Here is a 25,700-nt window from a genome sequence, read left to right on the forward strand (position 1 = left end):
AAGATTGCGACGGCATTGACCACTATGTTTGGCCCTGAATGCTGATTGAGGAGTCAAATAGTACTACCGTTTGGTTAGTACAGTTTTTCGTTTAGAAGATGGATAGATTAGATTGTTACCAAGAAAAAAGAATAATGGAATTTATTCTACCTCTTCTAGTGAAATTATCTACAGAGAAACAAATATTGGACTGTAATAGCTGGATAAAGAGAATAAAATGTGGTTAAGCGCATTATCACCTAGATTACTGTTTTCTTAAAAAAAAGACCGTTGTTTTAAAGATTTAAACCGAATGAAAAGTGTTTTTAAATTTGAAACTGAGGTTTTAAGAAAATACGTGTAGTTTTAGCGCATAATGCAAAGAGTGTGGGTAACTTAAGAGTGGGAACTGGTGCTAGTGTCGACAAAAAAGAAACTGTCAACGCCGTCTAGCGTTGGCCACACTTGGCATTTTTATGGCTTTCCAATGATTTCCATCCAATCAAAATTTGAGATAGCTATTTAGTAAAAAATAGTTTATAGATGAAATAATAAAAATTCCGAGGTCGACACATCTCCCCAGAGCCTGGGGGCAAGTGTTGTACGGTATGTCCCGGGGGCATATAAGGTTTTTATGTGAGGGATGATCGTATAACCTTCAGAGATAGCTCGTTTGATTGGAAGTTGATAATTCTAGTTACCTTTTTAAGAGTCACCAAAAGTGATGGGAGTTCACAAAAATTCAAATTACTATAATTTAGGAGTTGAGAAATCTTCCCTAGCCCCGGGGCAATTTCAAGTGACGCCAAACGATAGATGGCATTGACAGTTTTCTTTTGTCCACACTAACGCCATTTTTTTTTTTAGTTTGTCCGAGTTTGTCTTTATTCCTTATAGAGGTGGTTCTCGGTCGTAAGTTAAATATCAATGATATTGTTGCTTTGTTTTCTTTTGTTTCTCTGAGGACGGCTGTTAGTCATATTGCTCAAATATTTGTGTAGATTTCATTTGAATCACTTTCTTCAAAAAATTCCTTTTTTCACAGAACCTCTTGTGTTTTGCGTGTAGTCTAGGTGTCTGGAGTCAGCTAAAATACAGATCCCTTTCTCCCTTGGAATTTTTTGAAAGACTGACTTTTTGTCCCCATTCTTTAAGAACCAATGCTCAAACACAAGAGCCGTTGAATTGAAATAAAATATATTTTTGCACTTTGCACTGCTTTTGCAAATTCACTATAATACTTTAGCGTAAATAGGGGTGGGGGAGTTGAGGATTGGGTCTTGGGTCTCTCGCATGTACGGTATAATTTTTGTCCTCTTGAAGTTTTATTGTCGCTCTTTACTTTCATTTGGGAGAACTTGTTTGTTTTTATATCATTATTCTAAAGGTACGTAAAATTACCCAGTTTGTTGTTCAGTCTAAAAAATAACCCACTTTTTTTTAGTTTATTTTTACTATTTGTCTTGATATAAACTAGATTTTGAGCATAATTTTGTTATTAAAAATAACTGATTGTACATTGCATTTAATTGGTCCTCTTGTCATATTAATCTACATGTTATCCAGAAATTCTCCATCAGTACTAATCTGGAGCTTCTTTTGATAAAATTTTAAAACATTTTTTTTCCCATGCGAGTGGGGGAGAGGGAGGGGTGTTGAAAGAGACACTTTTTGGCGATACCTATGGTGTCAATTGTGTTTTGGGAGACCCGGTATGGAGATTCAGCCACATTTTAATGCAGGTCATTGGAGAGAGAAGGAAGTACATCAAAGTTGACCATCCATATTTGACACAATTCTAATCTCAAAGAGGTCAGCTTGAAAGGAATAGGGAAGTATTGTAGGGAAGGCCCTGTTTATTCAAACTGACTGTATTGGGTGTTCTGGTGCATCGACAAAATTATGTAAAAGTTTTGCTAGATAATCGCTCATGTCATTGATATAGGTCACGAAAAAATATGACGGGGGGCAGTACACTAGTTTGGGAAACCCGATCCTTCACAAGATGGGCACGGGATCTAAAACTGTCAAGAACAACCTTCGGAGAGTTATTATTTAAGAAACTTCAACTTCACTGTATAGTTGGTCATAGGTTCCATATGGTTTGAGCGTGCAAATCAAGATGGTCTGCCAAACTTTGTGGAAAGTCCTTTTAATAAATAATCCGTTTTAATGTCAAAGCTTTTCTAATGAATAACCTTATGACTTATCCCTGAGCCAAAAGCTCAGTTTACTAACCCAAAAGGTACGAGGCATGTTTTTTAAGTAAGTACCGTTGTGTGATTCCGCCGCCGCAGCGCTACGGTGGGTGTTCTGCACATGCGCGCTGGTTACCTACATCTCTTGCCTACGCACTGACGCCATTACAGTCTGATTCTTCATTGTATACGTTGTTTACTGAGTGTTTAAGATGCCTCCGACAATCGTGAATCCCGCCGATTGTGAAGTACGGGCTGTTATACGACTTCTTAGCGCTAAAGGCGTAAAACTAATCGATATTCATCGTGAGATCTATGAAATTTACGGACAAAACATTAGGAGTGACATGGGTGGCCTTCGTCACACCAGAATCAAAACAACAATCCATGGAATGGTGACATTCATCATCACCCAAAAAAGTGAAGTTTGAGCAAACAATTTCTGCCCGGAAAATCATGTGCACAGTAATTTGGGACAAAAAAAGGAGTATTGCTAGTGGATTTTCTGCCTCGTAATGAGACAATCAATGCAGCGTCTTATTGTGAGACATTGAAGTCGTGCAATCCAGAACAAAAGACGTGGCAAGTTGAGTAAGGGTGTCGTTTTGCCGCATGACAATGCCCGTCCACATATGGTTAATCGGACCAAAGAGCTCATCAAACCTTTTCAATGGGAAACTCTGGGTCATCCACCATACGGCCCTGATCTAGCGCCCAGCGACTACCATTTTTTCCTGCACTTGAAGAAACACCTGGGTGGCCAGTGTCTTCAAGACGATAACGAACTCAAAACAGTTGTGATACAAATCAGGCGGCAGAATTTGATAAGGAGGGTATTGAAAAACTGGTGCCACGTTATGACAAGTGCCTCAATATTCACATAAATTAATTAGAAAAGTAGATTAAGGTACAGGCTTTCATGTAAAAATAAAATTATTGCAATATCTTTGCACGTCTTTTTTTAATTCCAAAACGGTACTTACTTAAAAAAACATGCCTCGTAATTTAGCAGGGATATAGTCTTTGTTTAAATCTAAACTGCCAATCATGTATAAAATTTATTTGATTCCAGGTCATGGTAAAATCTAGCATCAGAAATACTTTTGCAGACTTTTTCAATGTAGTAAATACAACTTTTGGGTCAATAACCCACTGATCAGTGAGCTGCTGTCTGATTTGAGAGGTGAGACAGCATGGGTTGTTTTATAACAACACAAACAACCTTGAGCACACATGGAACGAGGATTATTTTTTAGGACATGTTTATTTTTGTTTTCTAGTGTTTTGGGAAGCATGCACAGCGTGTTCTCATATTTTGGAATCCTAAATCACCACATTAGCCTTGGATTTGGATTGAAGAAGCTTAACAATCTTTAAACACCAATCTTGGTGAAAATAAAACCTAAATTTTTCAGTCAAATATGTACTTAGTACTAAAGAATAGTACATAGGATAATACTAGTATTCAAAACAGTGCTAACGAAGAGTAATTAAAATAGTACTTATCCGGAGATCGCAAATCCTCTTATGGCTGACATACCCAACACGTGTGCTTGAACATCAGATTTGTAATTAAAAAGTTCACAAATTCTTATATTCAAAGATTGCTGGATTTTTTTTACCATTTGTGAAGTATGTACTTCGTTGGCTTTGAATTCGGCAGTCATATTGCAATAAAAACATAGACTAAAATAATTCATGCTAAGATCCCTCTCAGTTTTCCAATTCAGTTCTGTTAAGATCCAGTTTTTCACATGAAGATCCTAGCAGGATTGCTTCATGCTTAGGACAGTATACTGCGAATGCTAAGATCCTTCTCAGTTCTTCGAAGATCCAATTGTTCATATGAAGATCCATGCATTATTGGTTTCAGCAAGGTCTATATTAACAATAGCTCTCCCCAACTCGAAATGCAAATCGAGGTAAAATCGACACTTCAAAACAACACTGAGAAAAAAAAACCTGTTCCTACAATGACAAACCACTTGCAATCCAAAACAGATCCAGTTTCAATTTGAAAAAAAAAACATAACTCTAAAACTCTTCATGAGCGGGGAGACATTTACCAGGAAAAAATGGTTCTGGCATCCATTTCACGTGGTGATAAATTTGAGAGGTTCTAGGAGCCCGTTCTCTTTTACTAACCACCACTCTAGACATTCCCTGTGTGTAGGTCGCTAATGATATTATAACAAGATCTGTTTCTACATCTCCAAAAACAGATGAGAAAAAGACTATTGGGGAATAAACTTATATAAATATATTTATGATACTGGCACAACGTCAATACAATTACTTGGATGTCTCTCGTAGGGAACTTCATATCCATTTTAAACTAGTCCTCTAATCCTGGAGAAAAACTCATTTTAAAACCTAATTCGTAAAATTGATGGCTAAATCAATACCATAGAGCCACTGGCCAAATAAAAAAAGTTTTTTCCCCAGGAAGCCAACGAACCTTATTCGAATGTGCCTATTCAAAACGAATTCAAGCCCAGTGATTCTAACACAGAACAAGCCTCAAACAGTAATGACTTAATTAGCAATGAGGGTCTATGCATTCTCGGTTTTATGACCTTAGTGGTGAAGGTATATACGCCCTGGGTGTTAAACCTAGCAGTGATAGTCTGTACGCTCCAAAAGCGCTATGATCTTAGCAAGGACAGCCTATACGCTCTTTAGGCGTTAGGATCTTAGTAATAACGGTCCATACGCCTTTGGGGATAATACCTTAGTATTGACGGTATATTTGAAGACACGTGAAGGTATGAAGAAAAATCAAAGGTACCTTGAAAACCTTGAATCCATGTTACAACTTAATATTAAAAAACACACGAGGGAGGTACGGAAACCCTTTCAGTGGTAACTAAACGTGATTTTTTAATGTCTATTGGAGTTCCACTTGCAGTAGAACATGCGTTTTTCATCCCCACATGTTACACGCTAAATATATAACTTGGGATTTTTTTCCCTGATAAAAGAGGGTTGAACTTCCAGCGCCACGTCACTTCTGCTTTATGCTGCCAGGACCGGGCACTTGGACCTGGAATAGGATAGGAGAATTTTTACTTTCAATAACACCTTTCTCACAAAAATTATCAACATCTACCAGCAGTAGAGGATAACTGACCAATCCATCTGCTACAAGACAGGTCAGCCTACTGTGATAGATGTCCTAAGAAGTGGCCGATGTAGATGCCTTACCTACATACTACGTATGAACAATCTCGAGCTACCAAATGCAGCGCTGTGCTGGCAACCACCGGGATCATGCCACAGGGGCTGACCCAGAAGCACCATGCGTCGAACCTATCAGACAGATGTATGAAACGTGAACTTTTTAATCTAGCCTCTGTGGGAGGATATTCTGACAGCGGCAAATCTGTGGGAGGATTTTCGCCTCTCTCTTGATGCTATGGGTGCCTCTGAAGGCACAAGAGGTTTTAAGGTTTAATGTAAGGTAATCCGTACCTTAGAAAATCAAACAATATACATGTGTATACCTATTGAAACTGCAATATAGGGAAATAAAAAGGGAACTTAAATTATAGTTATTTGTCCCACCGTAACCAGAATAAAATTCTGGTACAAAATATTAATGTTTACCTAGAATCAAATAAATACTAAAATATAAATACATGCCTCTAACCAATATTTAAAGAAATAAAATATTTATAATTAGACACTGGGACCGATCTCAGTTACAGTCTCCATTACAACTTGCCCTTGCCAGAACAGAACGTCTTAGGCGCTATGTCCTTAGAAAATGACGGTCTGTGAGCCCTCGGTATTGTGACTAGCAATGATGGTCTGAAAGCCCTACGCGTTATGACTTTGGCAATGACGGTCTATCTACCCTCGTTGTCATTACCTTAGTGGTGCCTGTCTATGCGCCCCAGGCATTATGAACTTGATAATGACAGTTTGTGCGCTCTAAAGTTTAAAATCCTTACATGCTGTATTTGGGAAAAATCTAACTGTAATCAGGAAATGTGCACTTTGCCATTTTTTTTTCTTGTGATAAAATTAAGCATAATTTATGAATTTTGAACTTTGTTTCTTTTGATTCACGCTAGCTGCAGTCGGGACCAGACCATATGGGGTTGGAAATTGAACTTTTGACATATTTGCTAAAGTAGTAGTAGTAAGTAAGTATGACGGCACTAGACCATGAAGGTCCAAACCACCGGAGCTGATCTCCGTTTTGTGGCCCTTCAGTCAGGGAGTGCAATGGGGGGCTGGGGGCCAGCCATCCTGTGCTTTTGCACACCCTTCCTGCTTATCTTCTCCAGATTTCTCCAGGTACCCATTTAGAGCTGGGTAGAACAAAAATAAAACGTTCTCACTGTTGACCAAAAGGGGGTCAAAGACGGAGCATCTGCTTTGTTTAATAGAAGGAGTGAGAGATCGAGTATACGCATTGTTTACCAAAAAGTGAAAAATGGGATGCCGTCCAAACAGATTTCGCTGCGAAGTGTACAGACTGCCGACTAAAAAGAGTAAAAGATCTACAGTAAAAACAGAGGGATTTGGAAACAGAGGACCAGAATGTTTACTCAGAACGGGGGGGGGTCAAAAACCCAGGGGTTGGTCTGCAAAAGTTCAAACATTAATAATCTTTGGACTCCTAAAGAAAACTACGCCCTCTTACGGTGATTGATGGCATACATGTTCAACTTTTTTATGTGATTTTTCTCACGCTTTTCTTTGTCTTAAATTTCACCCCTGCTACACCCACAAGCTGTATAACTGTATTTGGAGATCGTTATAATTAAAAAATGAATTCTCAATTTTTTCTCATTTTTTTCAGGTATTTAGTATCTGACCATTCAATATCTAATGCAGATTTCACATACTCAATTCAATTTTTTAAGGCATATTAATTAAAAAAGCTTTTTCAACAAAATAAGTTTTTCAAATTAGATTAGATTAATTTATTACAAAAAGAACCTAGTTAAACATGATCCATAGGTAACCGCCCATGGGAAGACATTAATGCACTGGCACTGGGCGGTTACCACAAACAGATACAACATACTTAAAAAATAACTTTTAAATTTCTGAGTAAATTTTAAACTTCAATTTCACACATACTGATGACCATTCACAGGAAACAAAGAAGAAAACAAAATAAAAAAAAGAAGATGATAACAAAAGAAAATAAATAATAACATAAATCTTCAATCTCTGAATCCTGGCTCCTCACCCCCCTAACAAAAAATTCTTTACTTTCTTTTTGAACAAATGCTGGTGTTCAGCCGCCTTAACACTACTTGCGAGGGAATTCCATACCCCCTGGCCTTGATGTTTCATTTGAAATCCGGTACTACTTCAACTCCTATACTCTGTTACCAGATTATTCTTATTCCTTGTATAATAATCATGCAAATCACTATTCTGCCGAAAAAAAAATAATCTAGAAACACTGATGGACACACTTCATGCAAACACTATCCATCACCTTTAATTTCCTATAACTATCTACTGCATTATTAGTTTCTTTAACATACCCCCCTATCAAACGGACTGCCTTATTATGTAATACCTGTACACGCTTAAAATTACCAAAAAAATTGCTATCCCATAACCACAGTTCATATAATTATCCAGTAAGCTTATCGCAGATCATTTCTGGTCTTCGTTCTCGGTGTGAACAAAAAGCTCCTCCCACTTCTTCGTGCAGTTATTAATAGCGGGTTTCCACTTGTTTCCGATTGTTTCGCGTCTGACTTGTCTACCCGTGAAAAGATCTGACGCCGCTTATGTTTCTACGTTCTCTTGAACACTCGCACCCCGGTCCGGGTTTTTATAATGGGTGAGATAGGGAATGATCATACTGGATAATTATATGAACTGTGCCCATAACACACAGCCGTTCGATATATAGAGGCTAATAATAATCGCATGATAAAGAAGCAACACCAACCGACCTGGTACGAAGTGCTTCAGTCGACATATAATTCCAAGGCCTCATGCAACTTTTGATGCCACAACATCACTGTGACGTTTCCAAGACATATTGCAGTCTAGGTAAAAACCTAGATACCTCATTCCTTTAACCTGTTCTAGAGAATTACCCGAAAATAATATTCGTCCACCGATATCAATGGGCTTACCAATTCGACTAAAAACCATAAAATTTGTCTTTTTTTTACATTAACCACCAACATACTTAAAGACGTAAACAGACTTACATAATTTAATACCATATTTACATTATTAATTAACTCATCCACAAAAACCCCACGAAAAGAAATAGCAGTGTCATCTGCGAACGATGTAAGACACGAATCACGAAGATAAAATCTCATAGTGTGAACATAAACCAAAAATAAAAGCGAATCCAGCAACAGAAACCTGCGGAACACCACAATTCACAAGATATGGACTAGAAGTTATTCTATCAATTACAACCTTTATTGACCTCCCCTTTCAAAAAGAATCAAACCAATTCAAACAAGCTCCTTTAACCCCTAAAAGCTTTAATCTATTTAATAAAATAATCAAATCGACCGTATCAAATGCCTTTTTAAAATATATAAGAACAGTGAGAGGTATTTTTCCACTATCAAGACACTGATTTCCAAAATCACATAGGTGTAACGCCGCATGTGTAGTTGAGTGACTTTTGCGGAAGCCAAACTGAGTATCACTAAGGATACCATGATGTGTCAAATACTGGTACAGTCGTCAATGAACAACTTTTTCAAGTACTTTTGAGAAAAGGGGAAGGATGGAGATTGGCCTCCAGTTCCCAATGTCAGATCTCGAGCCACCTTTGTGAAGGGAAAAACCTTGGCTGTCTTGAGGCCTTCAGGAAAGAGACCAGTTCCTAGTGACAAATTTATTATATGAACAATACTAGGCAGAAGGTAAACCAAAACAGACTTAAAAGCTCGGAGGTTCATTCCATCTATCCCCACTGAATTGGAGCTCATGCTTCCAACAATTGTAAGTAGTTCATCACAGGTACACCTCTCAAACTCAAAGGCTAATCTGTCCCCTCTATCATCTTGAAACTCATACTCGCGGAAGGATTCAGGACTCAGGTTATTTTCCTGTTGCACTGTTTGACCAATTTTAAAGAAATAATCTGCAAAATGTTCCACCACTTGTATAGGATCATGGAGCGTAGTCCCATCTACCTATATTGAGAGAGGCTCGCAACTGCTCTTCTTTGATATCATCTCCCCGATGACAAGGTACTGTTCATAAAGATGAATCCTGTCTTCCATTTCATGAATAATTTCAACTTTCATCCAGAGTTTCGGGTGCATCCTAACTATCTTTGACGATTTTTAGAGGATATGTTTGTTCGTAAATAGGTTATTTAATCGAGCAGAATGTGTCGCACGCATAATTTTCATCACCCGTTATTTCAAGAACAGGAACCTAGCTAAGTGCACTCAGTGCCTCCGCAAATTTATCTAAATTAGCCCTTTTCAATTGCCTCACTTTTCTTTTCTTTGATTCTAGGTTTTTGCCCGCAAGTAATATTCGCAATAACTGGGAGATGGTCACATCTGGGATAAATACCCGCATTAGCATAACTTGTACTTAGCAACTTAGAGCTGACAAAAACGTTGTCTATAAAAGTAGCTGAATGACTAGAAATCCTTGTAGGTGCGCACGCTAAATTGTAAAGATCATTAGCAACCATGTAATTAAAAAAAAATCCAAATTATCATCATTCAAATCTAGCAAGTTAAATTAAAATCTCTCATGAAGATAAAATCTAAACCACCACGGGACATACCAGGCATTAACAGATCAAAATCTTCAATAAATTCGTCTAAGCGTGTGCTAGGCAAACTCCAGGCAAATAGTTATTTTATTCTGTTCAATTTCTAATTCAACACAAAAACTCTCGATCTTTCCCTCAATCCAAACAATCAAATCATCTCTTATAGAATAATTCAAAATCTGGACACAAAAAGTAGTGTTTAATTTACTTTCATACCCTTCTAGTTGACCGGAAATAGAAAACTTTATACCATTCGCGAAAAAATCTGTTTACTTTCTTTGATAGCTTGGATACACTTACGCTTTTTTGATTTGGTTAAATTTTAAGAGCAGAAATAGCCCCGAAAGTTTGAACATAATACCCTCAGTCATTCTTGGGATACTGCTGAGATGCCTTATTGGGAATTAGCATTACACAGTGCATTGTGATTTACTGTTAAGGCAACATTTTGTTTTTAAAAATAAGGGGCAAATGGGAGGGGGGGGATGTAAGGGGGACTAGTTGCCCTCAAATCACTTTTGATTATTGAAAGGGGAATAAGCCTTTTTTAGTTTTAATCGAATGAGCCCTTTTCGGATTTCCTACGACAACTCCTTCGATACGAAGTGCCCTGGTCTTAAAAAAAAAAAAAAAAAAAAAATTGTAATCACATCTATCTTTGCTGTAAAAACGTCAAGCCTTCCAATCACCTTTCATAGGCAGCGCAATCGCGCTGCCTAAGTAAAGAACGATGTTGGCGCAATGTACTATTTTTTTTTCCATACCAGGGCACTTCGTATCGAAGGAGTTGTCGTAGGAACTTCGAAAAGGGCTCGTTCGATTGGAAATTGGAGTGGCTAGTGCCCTTTTTAATAGTCAAAAGTGATTGTAGGGTAACTTGCCCCCCCCCCCCCACGCCCATCATTCCCCCCAACACATTCAATAAAAATTTTGAGATAGCCATTTTGTTCAGCGTAGTTGATTTCCAGATAAAAAATATATTTTTGAGGAGGAAACTTCCCCACAGCCCTCAGGGCAAGGGTTTTAAGTTATGCCCTGGAGCCATATAAGAACGATGTTGGCACAATGTATTATTTATTATTATTTTTTTTTTTTAGAACGGGGCACTTCGTATCAAAGAATTTGTCGTAGAGACTTTCGAAAAGGGCTCATTCAATTGGAAATTAGAGTGGCTCATGCCCTTTTTAATAGTCGAAAGTGATTGGAAGGAGACTAACACCTCCTCCACGCCCACCATTTCCCGAAACACATCCAACCAAAATTTTGAGATAGCCATTTTGTTCAGCCTAGTTGATTTCCAGATAGAAATTATGTTTTTGAGGAGGATACTTCCCCACAGCCCTCAGGACAAGGGTTGTAAGTTAAACCCTGGGGGCATTTTAGGTTTTTATAGAAGGTGTTTTCATAGAAACTTTAAAAAAGGCTCATTCGATTGGAAATTCAAAGGGATAGTGCCCTTTTTAATAGTCGAAGGTGATTGGAGGGCAACTTACCCCCCTCTCACGCCCACCTTTTCCCCAAACACATCCAATCAAAATTTTGAGCCATTTTATCCAACGTAGTTTTAAGTTCTGGAAATTAGGTCTTTGAGGATGACAACCCCCCTAACAGCCCTCAAGGCAAGGGTTGTAAGTTATGCCCTGGGGGCATATAAGGGGTTTATACAACGCGTTGTCGTAGAAACTTCAAAAAGGGCTCACTCGATTGAAATGGCTAGTGCCCCTTTTAATAGTCGAAAGTGATTGGAAGGCAACTAACACCCCTTCCACGCCCATTTCCCCAAACACATCCAATAAAAATTTTGAGATAGCCATTTTGTTCCACGCAGTTCAAAGTTCAGGAAATTATACCTTTGAGCAGGACACTCCCCCCACAGTTTTCAGGGCAAGAGTTATTAATTATGCCCTGGGGGCATATACGGTTTTATTGAAATCTTTGTCGTAGAAACTTGGAAAGGGCTCATTCGATTGAAAATTCAAAGGGTTAGTGCCCTTTTTAATAGTCGAAAATGATTTGAGGGCAACTAACCCCCCTCTCACGTCCACTTTTCCCCCAAGCACATCCAATCAAAATTTTTAAATAGCCATTTTATTCAAAGTAGTTGAAAGTTTCGGAAATTAGGTCTTTAAGGATGACAACCCTCACCCCCCCCCCCCCCCACAACCCTCAGGGCAAGAGTTGTAGGTTTTTCCTTGGGGGCATATAAGGTTTTTATTGAAAGCGTTGTTGTAGAAACTTCAAAAGGGCTCATTCAATTGGAAATTGAAAGGGCTAGTGCCTTTTTTAATAGTTGAAAGTGATTTGAGAGCGACTAACGCCCCGCCCCCTCTCAGGCCCACCATTTCCACAGACACATCCAATCAAAATTTTGAGATATTCATTTTGTTCAACGTAGTTGAAAGTTCTGGAAATTATGACTTTGAGGATGACAAACCTCCCAAACCCCTCAGGGCAAGGGATGTAAGTTATGCCCTTGGGGCATATAAGTTTCTTATAGAAAGTGTTTTCGTTGAAACTTCAGAAAAGACTCATTCGATTGGAAATTAAAAGGGCTAATGCTCTTTTTAATAATCGAAAGTGATTGGAGGGTAACTAGCCCCCCTATCATGCTCACCATTTCCAGAAACACATCCAAACAAAATTTTGAGATACCCATTTTGTTCAACGTAGATGAAACCTCTGGAAATTAGGTCTTTGAGGATGACACTCCCTCCAGAGCCCTCAGGGCTAAGGTTATAAGTTATGTCCTGGGTGTATCTAAGGTTTTTTAAAGGAAAAGTTGTTGTAGAAACTTCAAAAAAGTCTCAATTAATTGGAAATTTAAAGGGCTAGTGCCCTTTTAATAGGCTAGTAGAAACTGATTGGTGGGCATCTAACCTCCCTCTCACGCCTACCATTTCCCGAAACACATCCAATAAAAATTTTGAGATAGCCATTTTTTTAACGCAGTTGAAAGTTCTGGATATTATGCCTGAGGATGATCACCCCCCCCCACGCCCCTTAGGGCAAGGGTTGTAGGTTATACCGTAGGGCTATATATGGTTTTTATAGAGCGCTGTAATAGAAACTTTGAAAACTATGAAGGGCTAATGCCCTTTTTAGTAGTCAAAAGGGATTAGAGGAAAACTAACACCCCTCCCATGCCCACCATTTCCCCAAAAACATCCAATAAAAATTTTGAGATAGCTATTTTGTTCAACGTAGTTGAAAAGTCCGGAAATTATGTCTTTGAGGATGACACTTCGCCTCAGCCCTCAGCGCAAGGGTTGTATGCTATGCCCTGGGGGCATATAAGGTTTTTGTAGAAAGCGTTGTCGTAGAAACTTCAAAAAGGGCTCATTCGATTTGAAATTGAAAGCGCTAGTCCCCTATTTGATAGTCGAAAGTGATTGGAGGGCAACTAATGCCCCTCTTATGCCTTCCATTTTCCCAAATATATCTATTAAGAATTTAGTGACAGAAATTTTGGTCAAGGTAGTTTAATGTTCTGGAAATTAGGTCTTTGCCAGCGTTTCGTTGACACTTCGAACAGAACTCATTCAATTGGAAAACGAGAGGGCTAGTGCCCTTATTAATAGTCAAAAGCGAAATGAGGGCGAATGCCCCCCCATACCCACCATTTCCCCTGACACTTCCGATCAACATTTTGATATAGCAATTTTGTTGAACGTAGTTGAAGGGTCCTACTACGGTACGAATAGTACGGTACGAATAATTATTTTTTTGAGTATGACAACCCCCAACAGCCCTCACGGCTAAGGATGTAAGTTATGCCCCGGGGGCATATAATGTCATATGGAAAGTGTTAGCTTTAAGAAATCAAAAATTAATTAAGATTTTAAGGTATAAAAATCAGCATATGTATTTCAAACTGACAATGCACGTTTTTTTCAGTAAATTCGTTTGAACTTTTTTCAGTAAAGTACAAATTATATTCTGGCTTTTAGAAAACATAGGGCTTGGAACCCGACTCGGATTAATTTCTGTTCGTTTTGAGTTTGACTTATTTTAATTTCTGTTTGTTTTGGGTTTAATTTATTTATTGATACTGACTTGTGGTAGTTGTATGCTTGGTTGATTATTTGATTCTATTTTTGTTCATTTTTGGTTTAACAGAGTTTTTTACTTTTTTTTGAAAAACTTATTTTGTGCAAAAAGTTTTTTTGATTAATGACTATTAAAAAGGGCTCTAGCCTTTCAATTTCCAATTGAATCAGCCGTTTTTGAGTTTCTACGACAACACTTTCTATAAACACCTCATATACCCCAGGGCATAACTTACAACCCTTGCCCTCAGGGCTCTGAGGGGTTTGTCATCCTCAACGACCTGATTTCCAGAACCTTCAACGACGTTGAACAAAATTGCTATGTAAGAATTCTGATTGGATACGTTCGAGGAAAAAGTGGGTGTGAGAGGGGGGTTAGTGGCTCTCTAATCACTATCAACTGTTAAAAACGGCACTAGCCCTTTCAATTTCCAATCGAATGAGCCCTTTTGAAGTTTCTACGACAACTCTTTCTATAAAAAACTTACATGCCCCCAGGGCATAACTTACAACCCGTGCCCTGAGGGCTCGGGGGGGGGGTCATCCTCAAAGACCTAATTTGAGAACTTTCAACTACGTAGAAGAAAATTTCTATCTCAAAATTTTGATTGGATGTGTTTGGGGACATGGTGGGCGCGAGAGGGGGGTTAGTTGCCCTCAAATCACTTCTGACTATTAAAAAGGGCACTAGACCTTTCAAATTCCAATTGAATGAGCCCTTTTCGAAGTTTCTGCGACGATGCTTTCTATAAAAACCTTATATGCCCCAGGGCATAACTTACAACCCTTTACATGAGGGCTCTGAGGGGGTTGTTATCCTCAGAAATAATGTCTGGACCTTTCAACTACGTTGAACAAAATGGCTATCTCAAAATTTTATTGGATTTGTTTGGGGAAATGGTGGCCGTGAGAGGGGGGTTACTTGTCATCCAATCACTTTCGACTATTAAAAAGGGAACTAGCCGTTTCAATTTCCAATCGAATGATTCCTTTTTGAAGTTTTTACGACAAGGCTTTCTATAAAAAAAAACCGTATATGCCCCAAGGGCATAACTTACGACCCTTGCCCTGAGGGCTGGGGGGGGGGGGGGGAGGGTCATCCTCAAAAACATAATTTCCAGACTTTTGAACTACGAACAAAATGGCTATTTCAAAATTTTGATTGGATGTGTTTGGGGAAATGGTGGGTTGGAGAGGGGTGTTTTTTTATCCTCCAATCACTTTTGACTATTAAAAAGGGTACAAGCCCTTCTAATTTCCAATCGAATGAACCTTTTTTGAAGCTTCTACAATATCACTATCTATAAAAAAAAACCTTATATGTCCCCGGGGGAATAACTTACAACCCTTGCCCCGAGGGCTCTGAGGGGGTTATCATCCTCAAAGACCTAATTTCTAAGACTTTTAACTACATTGAACAAAATGTCTATTTAAAAATTTTGATTGGATGTGTTTGGGGAAAAAGTGGGTGTGAAAAATCCCTCAAATCACTTACGATTCTTAAAAATGGTACTAGCCCTTTCAATTTCCAATCAAGTGAGCCCATTTTCAAGTTTCTACGACAAAGCTTTCATTAAAAACCTTATATACCCCCGGGGCATAACTTAAAGCCCTTACCCTGAGGGCTGGGGGGATGTCATCCGCAGAGACCTAATTTCCAGGACTTTCAACTACGTTGAACAAAATGGCTATCTCAAAATTTTTATTGGATGGGTTTGGGGAAAAGTTGGGCGTGAGAGGGGTATTACTTGCCCTCCAATAACTTTCGACTATTAAAAAGGGCACTAGCCCTTTGAATTTCCAATCGAACGAGTCTTTTTCGAAGTCTCTACGACAAATCTTTCTATAAAAACCTTATATGCCCCCCAGGGCATAACTTACAACCCTTGCCCTGAGGGCTGTGGGGGAGTGTCCTCCTCAAAAACATAATTTCCAGGACTTTCAACTACGTTGAACAAAATGGCTATCTCAAAATTTTTATTGGATGGGATTGGGGAAAAGTTGGGCGTGAGAGGGGTATTACTTGCCCTCCAATAACTTTCGACTATTAAAAAGGGCACTAGCCCTTTGAATTTCCAATCGAACGAGTCTTTTTCGAAGTCTCTACGACAAATCTTTCTATAAAAACTTTATATGCCCCCCGGGGCATAACTTACAACCCTTGCCCTGAGGGCTGTGGGGGAATGTCCTCATCGAAAACATAATTGCTGTCTGGAAATCAACCACGCTGAACAAAACGGAAAATTTTGATTGGATGTTTTTGGGGAAATGGTGGGCGTGGAAGGGGTGTTAGTTGCCTTCCAATCACTTGCGACTTTTAAAAAGGATACACGCCACTCCAATTTCCAATCGAATCAGCCGTTTTCGAAGTTTCCGTGACAACTCCTTCGATACGAAGTGCCCTGGTCTAAGACCAAGACACCAAAAAAAAAAAAAAAAAATACATTGTGCCAGCATCGTTATTTACTTAGGCAGCGTTATTGCGCTGCCAATGATATGGTTGTGTAAATCCATTTAACTAGTTCAATCAATCAGACTTTATTCACACTCTCTTTGATACTTTAAGTTTGCGATTTACGTTTTAGGGAATAATCTATTTTTTTGTGATTTTTCAATTTAAACAGTTTTATATAAATTAAAAGTGACGCAAATTCACAGTAATTAGGAGAATGGACAAACATGTATTTATAAAAATCTAGGGGATGGGCCAATTTTTCTTTTCAGTATTTTTACTCTGAAAATAGCGCACAATAGTCATTTTCGATGAAAATACCAAAAAATAGTGTGGTTAAAATATCAGCGGAGGGGGGATATACACTAAATATAGAAATATTTATTAAATGTTTTTTGTATATGACAGCCACACTGCGATCTACATAATTCTGGATGATTAAGATTTAATCATGTTGATCCATTCCCGAAATAGTAACTAAACGATTATAATTCGGAAACAAACGTCGCATGTCTCATAGTCAATGTTGGGGGGGGGGGGGCGGGAAAGTTCACTTGTCCAAGGATTCCAGTTTGGGCCCTCCAGTCAAGCACCAGTATCTTGCATAAATTTGATTTTTCGCAAATCCACTTTTTTTATTCTTTTTGTTCTTTTGTGGGTTGTTACGGAGACGCTCTCGCATAATCTCATAACCAAAATCGGTTTCTGGCCCTGTAGTGAAATTTTTACTAATTTTTTTTTTAAATTTTGGACGTCTTCATTGCAATAGTAGCCTCGTATTTCTTATCAACCAGCTCAAATTTGTTACGATTTTAAGTGAAATTTAAACGCTATTCACGCCCTCTAACCATATAGATTGAAAAGCCCGTGTAATTTAATTAAGGTTTATTACCGCAATGAATTTGTAGTCAACGGTCTCAAAAATCCTAAATTACTGACCTGTGAAAATTATGCATGTGTATGAAATTTTACTCTATTTCTTTGATTTAGGACAGTTGTTGTGTCATTTAGGGTCACTCCCAAAATGATCCGTGGAATATCACCATAAAAAGTGGTGTGTCCTCTCAACATCTCTGAAGTTAGGCGTACGATTGGAAGGGGCTCCATCATAAGGATCCTCTTTTAGGCCCTTTAACTGTATTCCCAAGTCGCTCCTGAACACCTGTGGCCCCTGTATTCCAAATTCGTCCTAGCCAAGTGGATGGCTCACTGAATTTAGAGTCCTTTGTCCGAAAGGTGAGGGTTCGATTCCTGGTGTGGTCAGTTATTTGGTTTGGGATGGGGGTCAGTGGCGTGACTCTGTAAACTCAGCCACAGTCGATCCATACTCTAAGTTGGTACCTGGAGAAATCTGGGGAAGGTAAGCAGGAAGGGTGTGCTAAAGCACAGGATGGCTGGCCCCATCTCCCCATTACACTTCCTGGCTGAAGGGTCTTAAGACGGAGATCAGCATCTCCGGTTTGAACTTTAAGAGTATAGTGCTGTATCCTTTAAATTTTTACCTTTTTTTTACCCTGAATGATCACGAGTCAGAAAGATGCAATATTTATGTCCTTACGAAGTTAAGAGCCGCCTACGCCACTTTAGGTGCAACATATTGACAAATAGCCTCTATGAAATATGTGGTTTGTTTTGACCGGGATCATGTCTAAATGGATTGTAGACCGAGTTTCTGTACTGATGACCGAATAAGGTCGGAGGGGGAATGTTCGTTCCCTTAGCCCAAAGAGTTTGGAGACAGAGCGCACGTACTGTTTTTAAAAGGGAGTCGTTGGTCTACTTGACACGAAGGGGTCGGAAACAGAGCGCATCCACTGTTTATAAAAGACAGACGTAAAGGAGTATATGCACTATAGGGGAGGGAGAAGATTTAGACCAAGCGTTCGCAAAGCTGGTCGAAGGAGTTTGTTGCACCTTGCTGACCAAAGGTGGTCTTAGACGGATTATGTGCACTGTTGATCAGAGGAGGGTTAAGCACGGACTTTACGTACAGTTTACCAAAAAGGACAGAAGACTGAGCATAAGTAGTGTTTATCAAAGATGTTTGGAAACTGAACATACATACTGTTGACAGAAGGGTGTTCTTTCAAAGTCTCTGTAGCGTATAATCCTTCGTGAGGATTGAATAATTTTTTTTATATTAATATTTGTACGGTTTACTGACCAAAAAAAGAAGTCGATTTTAAGCTCTAGTCCACAAACCTCAAACCTGAGACAGAGAGTCTCGTGTTCTACCATCTGAGCTTGCCGAGCTTACTTTGTGGGTTTTACACCGGCGTTGTATTTATGACAAAACGAAACAATAATAAAAAAAAGAGAAAAAAGAGGATTATACAAGCCAGTGAAACATATGAACTAAAATTCAAATATTTCGGTCAAGACCTCCGCTTGACCGTCCTCAGTGCAAGATAATAACATCAAAACTACTAATAAAACTCCATGGAGACTATAAAAAGAAATTCAAACCTTGAAACGACAACCAACTAAAATTTGAAGACCCTCTCCATGTAACGGTGAGAGGGTAACTGAATGAAAAAATACAGTACTGAATGGGAATTCAATTTTTCAATTTATACAGAGCATCTTTAAAAGCCAAACGCTTTCCGGGTAAAACATCATCAGAGACTAGGTTAGGTTGCAAAATGTGACTTTTTTTAATATTTAAGTAAAAACGATCAGAATTTATTAGTTCATTATAAATGGGGCTTAAATAAGTTTCTCCCGTGTCTCTATTGAGAGCAACCTTTCGGTGAATGTACTTTTTTATCTCAACTGCCTCCCTGAAAACTTGAATGAGGCCTTCAACAGGGGCAATAATGGAGGTATTATCGAATAAAACGAAATGGTGCGGGTTGTCATACACATGCTGAGCTAAGGCGGAATCAAAAGTCTCAGGCCTTTGGCATAGCTCCATAGCTTTGTCGATTGAGGACCTGTGTTCCAACAATCTCTCCCCCAATTGCTTATGGGTTCTTCCAACATAGAAACAGCCGCAAGAACAAGGAACCCTATAAACACCACTGCCCAAATTAGGGCTCGTTTTATCTTTACCACTGTTAAAAAAGTTCTGGATTTTATTAGAATTTTTGAAGGTAACATTTAAGTTATGTTTTTTAAGTATTCTTTGCAATTTGTCACCTAATTTGCGAAAATAGGGCAAAACAGTAAAAACTTTCTTATCACCCACTAAAGGGATGATATCCGTTGGAGGTTGTGGAGATGATAAATCTTTTTCTGCCTTCTTTTGTCTTTTTTCTATGATGGATTCCAGTAACTTGATGGGATATCCATTGCAAAACAAAATGTCCTTCAGATAATTTAATTCTGGGATTATATGAGCCTTTGAACAAATTCTTATGATGCGATCAACTAAAGATCTAACTACTCCTCTTTTTACACAAGGAGGGTGGTTGGAAGAGAAATGCAAATACCTATCATTGTGTGTAGGTTTTCTATAAATTGAATATTCAAGGCTGGGAGATTTGTTGAAGATTAAGACGTCTAAAAAAGGCAGTTTATGATTATCTTCTAGTTCCAAGGTGAACTGAAGGTTGGAATCGAAACTATTAAGATGAAGTAAAAAAGCGTTAAGTTCTATCTCTCTGTGATTCCAGACAGAGATCACATCATCGACAAACCGGCCCCAGAACCGGTGTTTCAGAGGAAAAGTATTCAAAACGGAGGTTTCAATAAATTCCATGTAAAAAGTGACCAAAAAAGGTGAAAGGCTTGTACCCATAGGGAGCCCATTTGTTTGGGTGAAAAATTGATTGTTGTACCGAAAATATAAGGAATATCTATTGAAAAGGCGAACAAGTCGCGTAATAGTTTCAATATCTAATGTTTTGTAATCCATCCGGTCAATATTATCTTCTAGCTTCTTTTGAAGGGCAAATTCACATTTTTTTATATCACATGATGTATACATCGAAATGGCATCAAAACTGGCCAAAATTGTGTCTTTTTTTATATCAAGGTTTTTTAATTTTTCCGCAAGGTGTACTGAATTTTTAATGTAAGAAGCTTGCGTCGACATAAGAGGACGAAAAATTGTGGCTAACCATTTTCCCAGTCTGGAAGCTGGCGAACTATAAGAGGCCACAATTGGGTGCAGAGGAACTCCATCTTTGTGAATTTTTGGGAGACCATAGATTTTAGGAGTGGAGCACCCTTTAGGGTAAAACATTTTGTGCATTTGTGGAGTAACGAGTCTTTCTTTTTGTAAAATTGCCAACTCTTTTCGTACTTCACGGGTGAATTTGTCGGTGGGATCTGACTCTATACGTTTATAAGTGTGAGTGTCGGACAAAATATCCGTAACTTTTTTATTATATGAAATTTTATCAAGGATAACAATTTTATTCCCTTTGTCAGCCCTGGTGATATAGATGTCTGGGTCTCTTTTCAAATTTACCAGAATTTGTGTTTCCCGAGTTTCTGAATTTGAGGAATAAGGAGTGAAGTTCAGAAGATTCTTAACAACCTCCCCTCGAAGTAAATCGGGATTTTCCACATTACCTCTTGAGCCAAATATACCCGCCTCCACACTGGATACTATCTCTGAGAAATTTACTCGTGGATGAGGCAAGCAAAATTTTGGTCCCTTAGACAAGATATGGATTTCTTCCGGTGTAAGAACTTTCGAAGATAGGTTCTCACTGGCCGGGCCAGGACAGAATCTAGGGAGGAAACGTCTGGAATTTTGAAATTTTTCGTATTGTAATTTTAAAAACTTTTATGATAAACGAGCTCTAGCCATAAAAAAGCCGTGACGGAAAGAACTTTGAGCTATTTTAGAAATCTGTTGAAAATCTGGTGACGAGAGGTTACACTGTAAAAAATGTCGAACTCTAGAAATCATGTTACTAAGGAAAAAACGTCGGTTTTTATGGTCTTTTAAAATGTGGTTCAATGATTGAAAACCAACCCTATCACTAAATTAAAAAAAGTCACATTTTGCAACCTAACCTAGTCTCTGATGATGTTTTAACCGGAAAGCGTTTGGCTTTTAAAGATGCTCTGTATAAATTGAAAAATTGAATTCCCATTCAGTACTGTATTTTTTCATTCAGTTACCCTCTCACCGTTACATGGAGAGGGTCTTCAAATTTTAGTTGGTTTTCGTTTCAAGGTTTGAATTTCTTTTTATAGTCTCCATGGAGTTTTATTAGTAATTTTGATGTTATTATCTTGCACTGAGGACGGTCAAGTGGAGGTCTTGACCGAAATATTTGTATTTTAGTTCATATGTTTCACTGGCTTGTATAATCCTCTTTTTTCTCTTTTTTTAATATTGTTTCGTTTTGTCAAGATTAGCCAGTGTGGTCTTAGAAATTATTTACGATGTATTTATATATTAAGATAATGATTATGTGGCCCGAGATTGATTATGTGGCCCAACATAATCAATTATAATACAGGATCAAGCCTAAAAATAAAAATATATAGGATGCACGTCATTTAAATCAAGGGAATACTGCAGTTTTTACTGTGATAAGTAATTTTTGAGGCTCACTTGATTGAGGCCTTGCAGAGCCGCAATGATTGGACTAAATGTATAATATGTCTAGCTGAAAGACTATCTGACTTAATTTTGCTCATTATTCAACTTTCCTGCGTAACTCTTACGGATGGTTTCTTATTTGAATCTTCGAAAACCTGAAGTAAAACAATTGCTCCTCTGAAATAGTAAATGCGATATTTTTACATTTCTTCCAATTTATCACTGTTTCAGCAGTAGCTACAACCTAGCAAAGAGCGAAGTGAATCCCATGGTAACCGGAAATTTAAAAATGCGATTTGAAATAAAATTGTCAAGCGAAAGAAGAATTTTAGAATAAAAGACGCCCTTTGGTTTTGGGTCTTATGATGTAATCGTTGAAATCTACCAAAGACTGTCGACTGTTTGTTTGATTAAATTGGACTGTGGAACACTTCTACTGAAAGATGGAAAAAATTGATGTTTTTTTGGAAAAAAGATGGAAATAATGATGGAAAAAGATGGAAAAAATTAGATTTAACTAATCAGGCTTTGCTTTTAGCTTTTACAATTTTTTCTTCGTTTTTTTTAAGCCTTTCTTCTATAAGAAAAGCTTGACAAGGTAGAACTGTGTTTTAAAAGTTCTTCTGCTTTTTCTCTTTATGCTGAGGAAGCTGAAGATGATAAAGCTCTTGATATCTGAAATACGATAACCTGATTTCCCTCATCCCCATATTGTAGATACTGCAATATCAGAAATAAAACGATTGACCTTTATATGGTAAAATGTAATGTGATGACGCCTGTACAGCGTACCCTTTAAAATAAACTGTCAAAAGTGTTTCAAATACCACAAACTTTCGCCATCAATTAAGAGCCTGGCTGTTCAGACTGTAAAGCTCCATTGATGTTCTGGTCTTTAGAAGACTTAAGGGAGAAAACCCTACTCCTATTTGTGGTAATTTTTGTTTGTTTTAGGTTAAACTTAACTATTGATTATTAATTCTGTTTTGGTTTTGAAAATCGATTATTAATTGATATATTTTTACTTGTAATCAAAAAATTTGAGAAGTATAAAAAGCCACTAAAGAGCCTATCATTGGTTTTTAAAAAAGCTGATTTTTTTTTAATTTTAGATTTTTTTTAATTTAAAAATTTTTCATTGAAAAAAAAAAAAATCAGATAGTAAAATAACACAAATGTTTTCAAAGCTATTAAAATGTTCAAAAATTCCCAAGTTGACCTTCAATGACAAGAGGGTGATTTGATTCCTCTCACTGTTGTCAAGTCTATTTTATTTTGAAAAGCAAATATACCTAAATGAGCTCCTTTTCTTGAAGCATTGTTATGCTGAACGTTTGTATGAAGAACAATGTTTAAGCGATGGTCGTCCTTTCATGATAATTCTGGAATATCGTCGTTAAACTGGAATATCAATCTACACCTGGATTATCCAGGTCCTGGAACTAAAAGACCTGCTACAAGACATGTAAATAACAGTGACTTTTAATAGTTCTACATGTAAGGAAAGAAAAGTAAGAGGTCTAAATAGTTTTAACTGAAAAGTCACTACTTTCTAACAGAAGGAGAAGATATATTTTCTTTTTTTTGTTTAGAATTTTTTTCAATCCATTTGTTCACTTTTGTTCTTTTTTAAATTAATTGGTAATTCTTTTTGTTTATCTTCAACTTACTTTTCAGTAGAAGCAGCTTTAAAATGCGACAGAAGCAATAATTTTTTGGACGGATAAGATTTTTTTCTACCTATTTTGTCCCATCTAAAATTTCGAACACCTAAATCGAAATCGAACATCTAAAATTTTGTCCCATCTCTGTACAATCTTATATATACTGAATCCATTTATGCAATTTTCAGTATTTTTGCAATTTTTCACAAAAAAATTTTGTGATTAAGTAATTTTCGTCACCGTTGGTTCAAGATATCTGGCTCGTGATTGAGTATTCTTGTCCTGTTTTGGATAGGGTACTAAAAACTAAGAACCCAGACGGTTGGGCAATTAACCCATAAGGGCGTCTTTAACCATATTTACGAGTAGTTTCAGTCTTTTAAAAATGACAAATGTCAAGAATTCTGTCGTATCATTATGAGTGTTATTCGTACTAGTGATGATATTGGGTGTCGTTTTTGCTGGTGCTGGGAATCTTGATATAAAAAAGTAAAAATATGGTGAATCGTCCTGACCTTCGAAAGGCTGGAGTTGATTTGTGACGATCAATGGCGGTTCTGGCCTCCCCTGTGCCCAGGACAAAATCTTGATTAGCCCTCTCTCCCGTTTCCTACAAATTTTCGGGCCAAATTTTTGTCAAAAGTTTCATTTATTAATAAAACTTGAATACCATACATCACACACAAAAAATTGATTAAATTCGGTCTACTTACATTTATTTTCAAGAAATGGTAATGAAGATAATGGAGAAATAAAATTTCGGGTTCAATTTGCTTACACTCACTGCCAACATGTGCCCTCTACTTTATTTTAATAAAAATAGAATTAAAAAATTATAACAGGATTTTGACCGTTATATTATTTTTTTGCTATTTTGTGCCTCTAAAATTTTTGCGCTCAGGGCAAGGCTCCCCCCCTAAAATCGCCTCTGGTAACGTTCTTCTCCAATTGAATCTGTTTCTTTTATTTCAGCTTCGGTTGTTATTGAAAGCTGTATTTCTGCTGCTAGATCAGTGTCAAGAGTTTCTTCGTGGCCATCCGCAGGTACCGTTCAATGAAGCGAAAAGCCCTTCATTTGATGTAACCTCTGCGCTGAATTTTTTGAAGAAGATTATTTTCGGAGAAATTGTTTAGACTTACTGTCTTTTCGAAAAAAAACTAAGTACACTAATTTATTATCTAATTTTATCCTTTTTTAATAATTAAATGAAATTCCTCAGAAGCGTCTTATTTATTTCTATACTAGCACTTCTACGTTACTATAGAATTGCATGTCTCTCATTTTTATTGTGGATTTTCCTTTAGGCATTTTGATAAAACAGTTTTACCCTATCTACGAGTTGGACTTTTTTTAATAGTCTCAGTGTTTCCTTTTTCAGGGTCCCTGGCACTCTGTACTTTTACTCTATGCAGGTATGAAAGTTATCTTGATGAAAAAAAAGGTTGAGGCAGCAGTCCATGAAAGAAATTGAAATGCAACCAGCGTACGTAATCGTGGTTGCAGTGGTAGCTGGCAGCCTAGCAATGAATGAACCATGGCCGATAGTAACTCAAGGCTTATTATTTTGAAAACAAAATAATTAGCTCCTGAAAAAGCTTCCGATTTGGTTCCTGAGTTGAGGCAGCGAGTGTCAACTTCCACACCCTGGGTAGTACTGATTAAAACCATTTAAAGACTTCCGGGCGAATTTTTTTTAAATAAACTTCATCATCACAAAACGTGACTGATTATATGGAATATCCATTTTGAAAAATTTCAGAATTTCTAAATAATAGAAATTTTAGATTCATAAAAACTATTGACTGTGCATTGATTACGGCATACACTTGATCACCCAAAAGACCATTGTAGCCTGGGTTATAGTTTATGAGGTACATATTACTCTTCGAACTGTATGGTGCGTATCAACAATATTTACATAAACGGTGAAATATGATTAATACAATTAGAACGTAATAAACTTTTTGAACATAATCTGACTTTGTTTTTGACTTTAGTAAGAGAAATATCACTTAATATTTAGGAATAAAGTAAATTACCATCTAAAAATTGCTTTAGTGGATTGATCTGAAAACACATATACCTACTGAGGGGACTCCCACATTAGAAAATA

General features: G+C 37.5%; 1 protein-coding gene across 1 annotated transcript in view; it reads left to right on the plus strand.

Annotated features, from left to right (window-relative positions):
- PIG-Q (phosphatidylinositol glycan anchor biosynthesis class Q) overlaps positions 1–24,811 on the plus strand; it is a 53,116-nt gene extending 28,305 nt beyond the window's left edge. The window contains exon 5 of the mRNA XM_089093060.1: positions 24,559–24,811. Coding sequence (XP_088949186.1) covers positions 24,559–24,720 — 162 coding nt within the window. The 3' untranslated portion in view covers positions 24,721–24,811. The remainder of the gene's footprint in view (positions 1–24,558) is intronic.
- Positions 24,812–25,700: the final 889 nt, after the last annotated feature.

The sequence above is a fragment of the Artemia sp. Qi Xiang Cuo genome, chromosome 8 (assembly GCF_049724085.1).
Source record: "Artemia sp. Qi Xiang Cuo chromosome 8, ASM4972408v1, whole genome shotgun sequence".
Lineage (NCBI taxonomy): Eukaryota > Metazoa > Arthropoda > Branchiopoda > Anostraca > Artemiidae > Artemia > Artemia sp. Qi Xiang Cuo.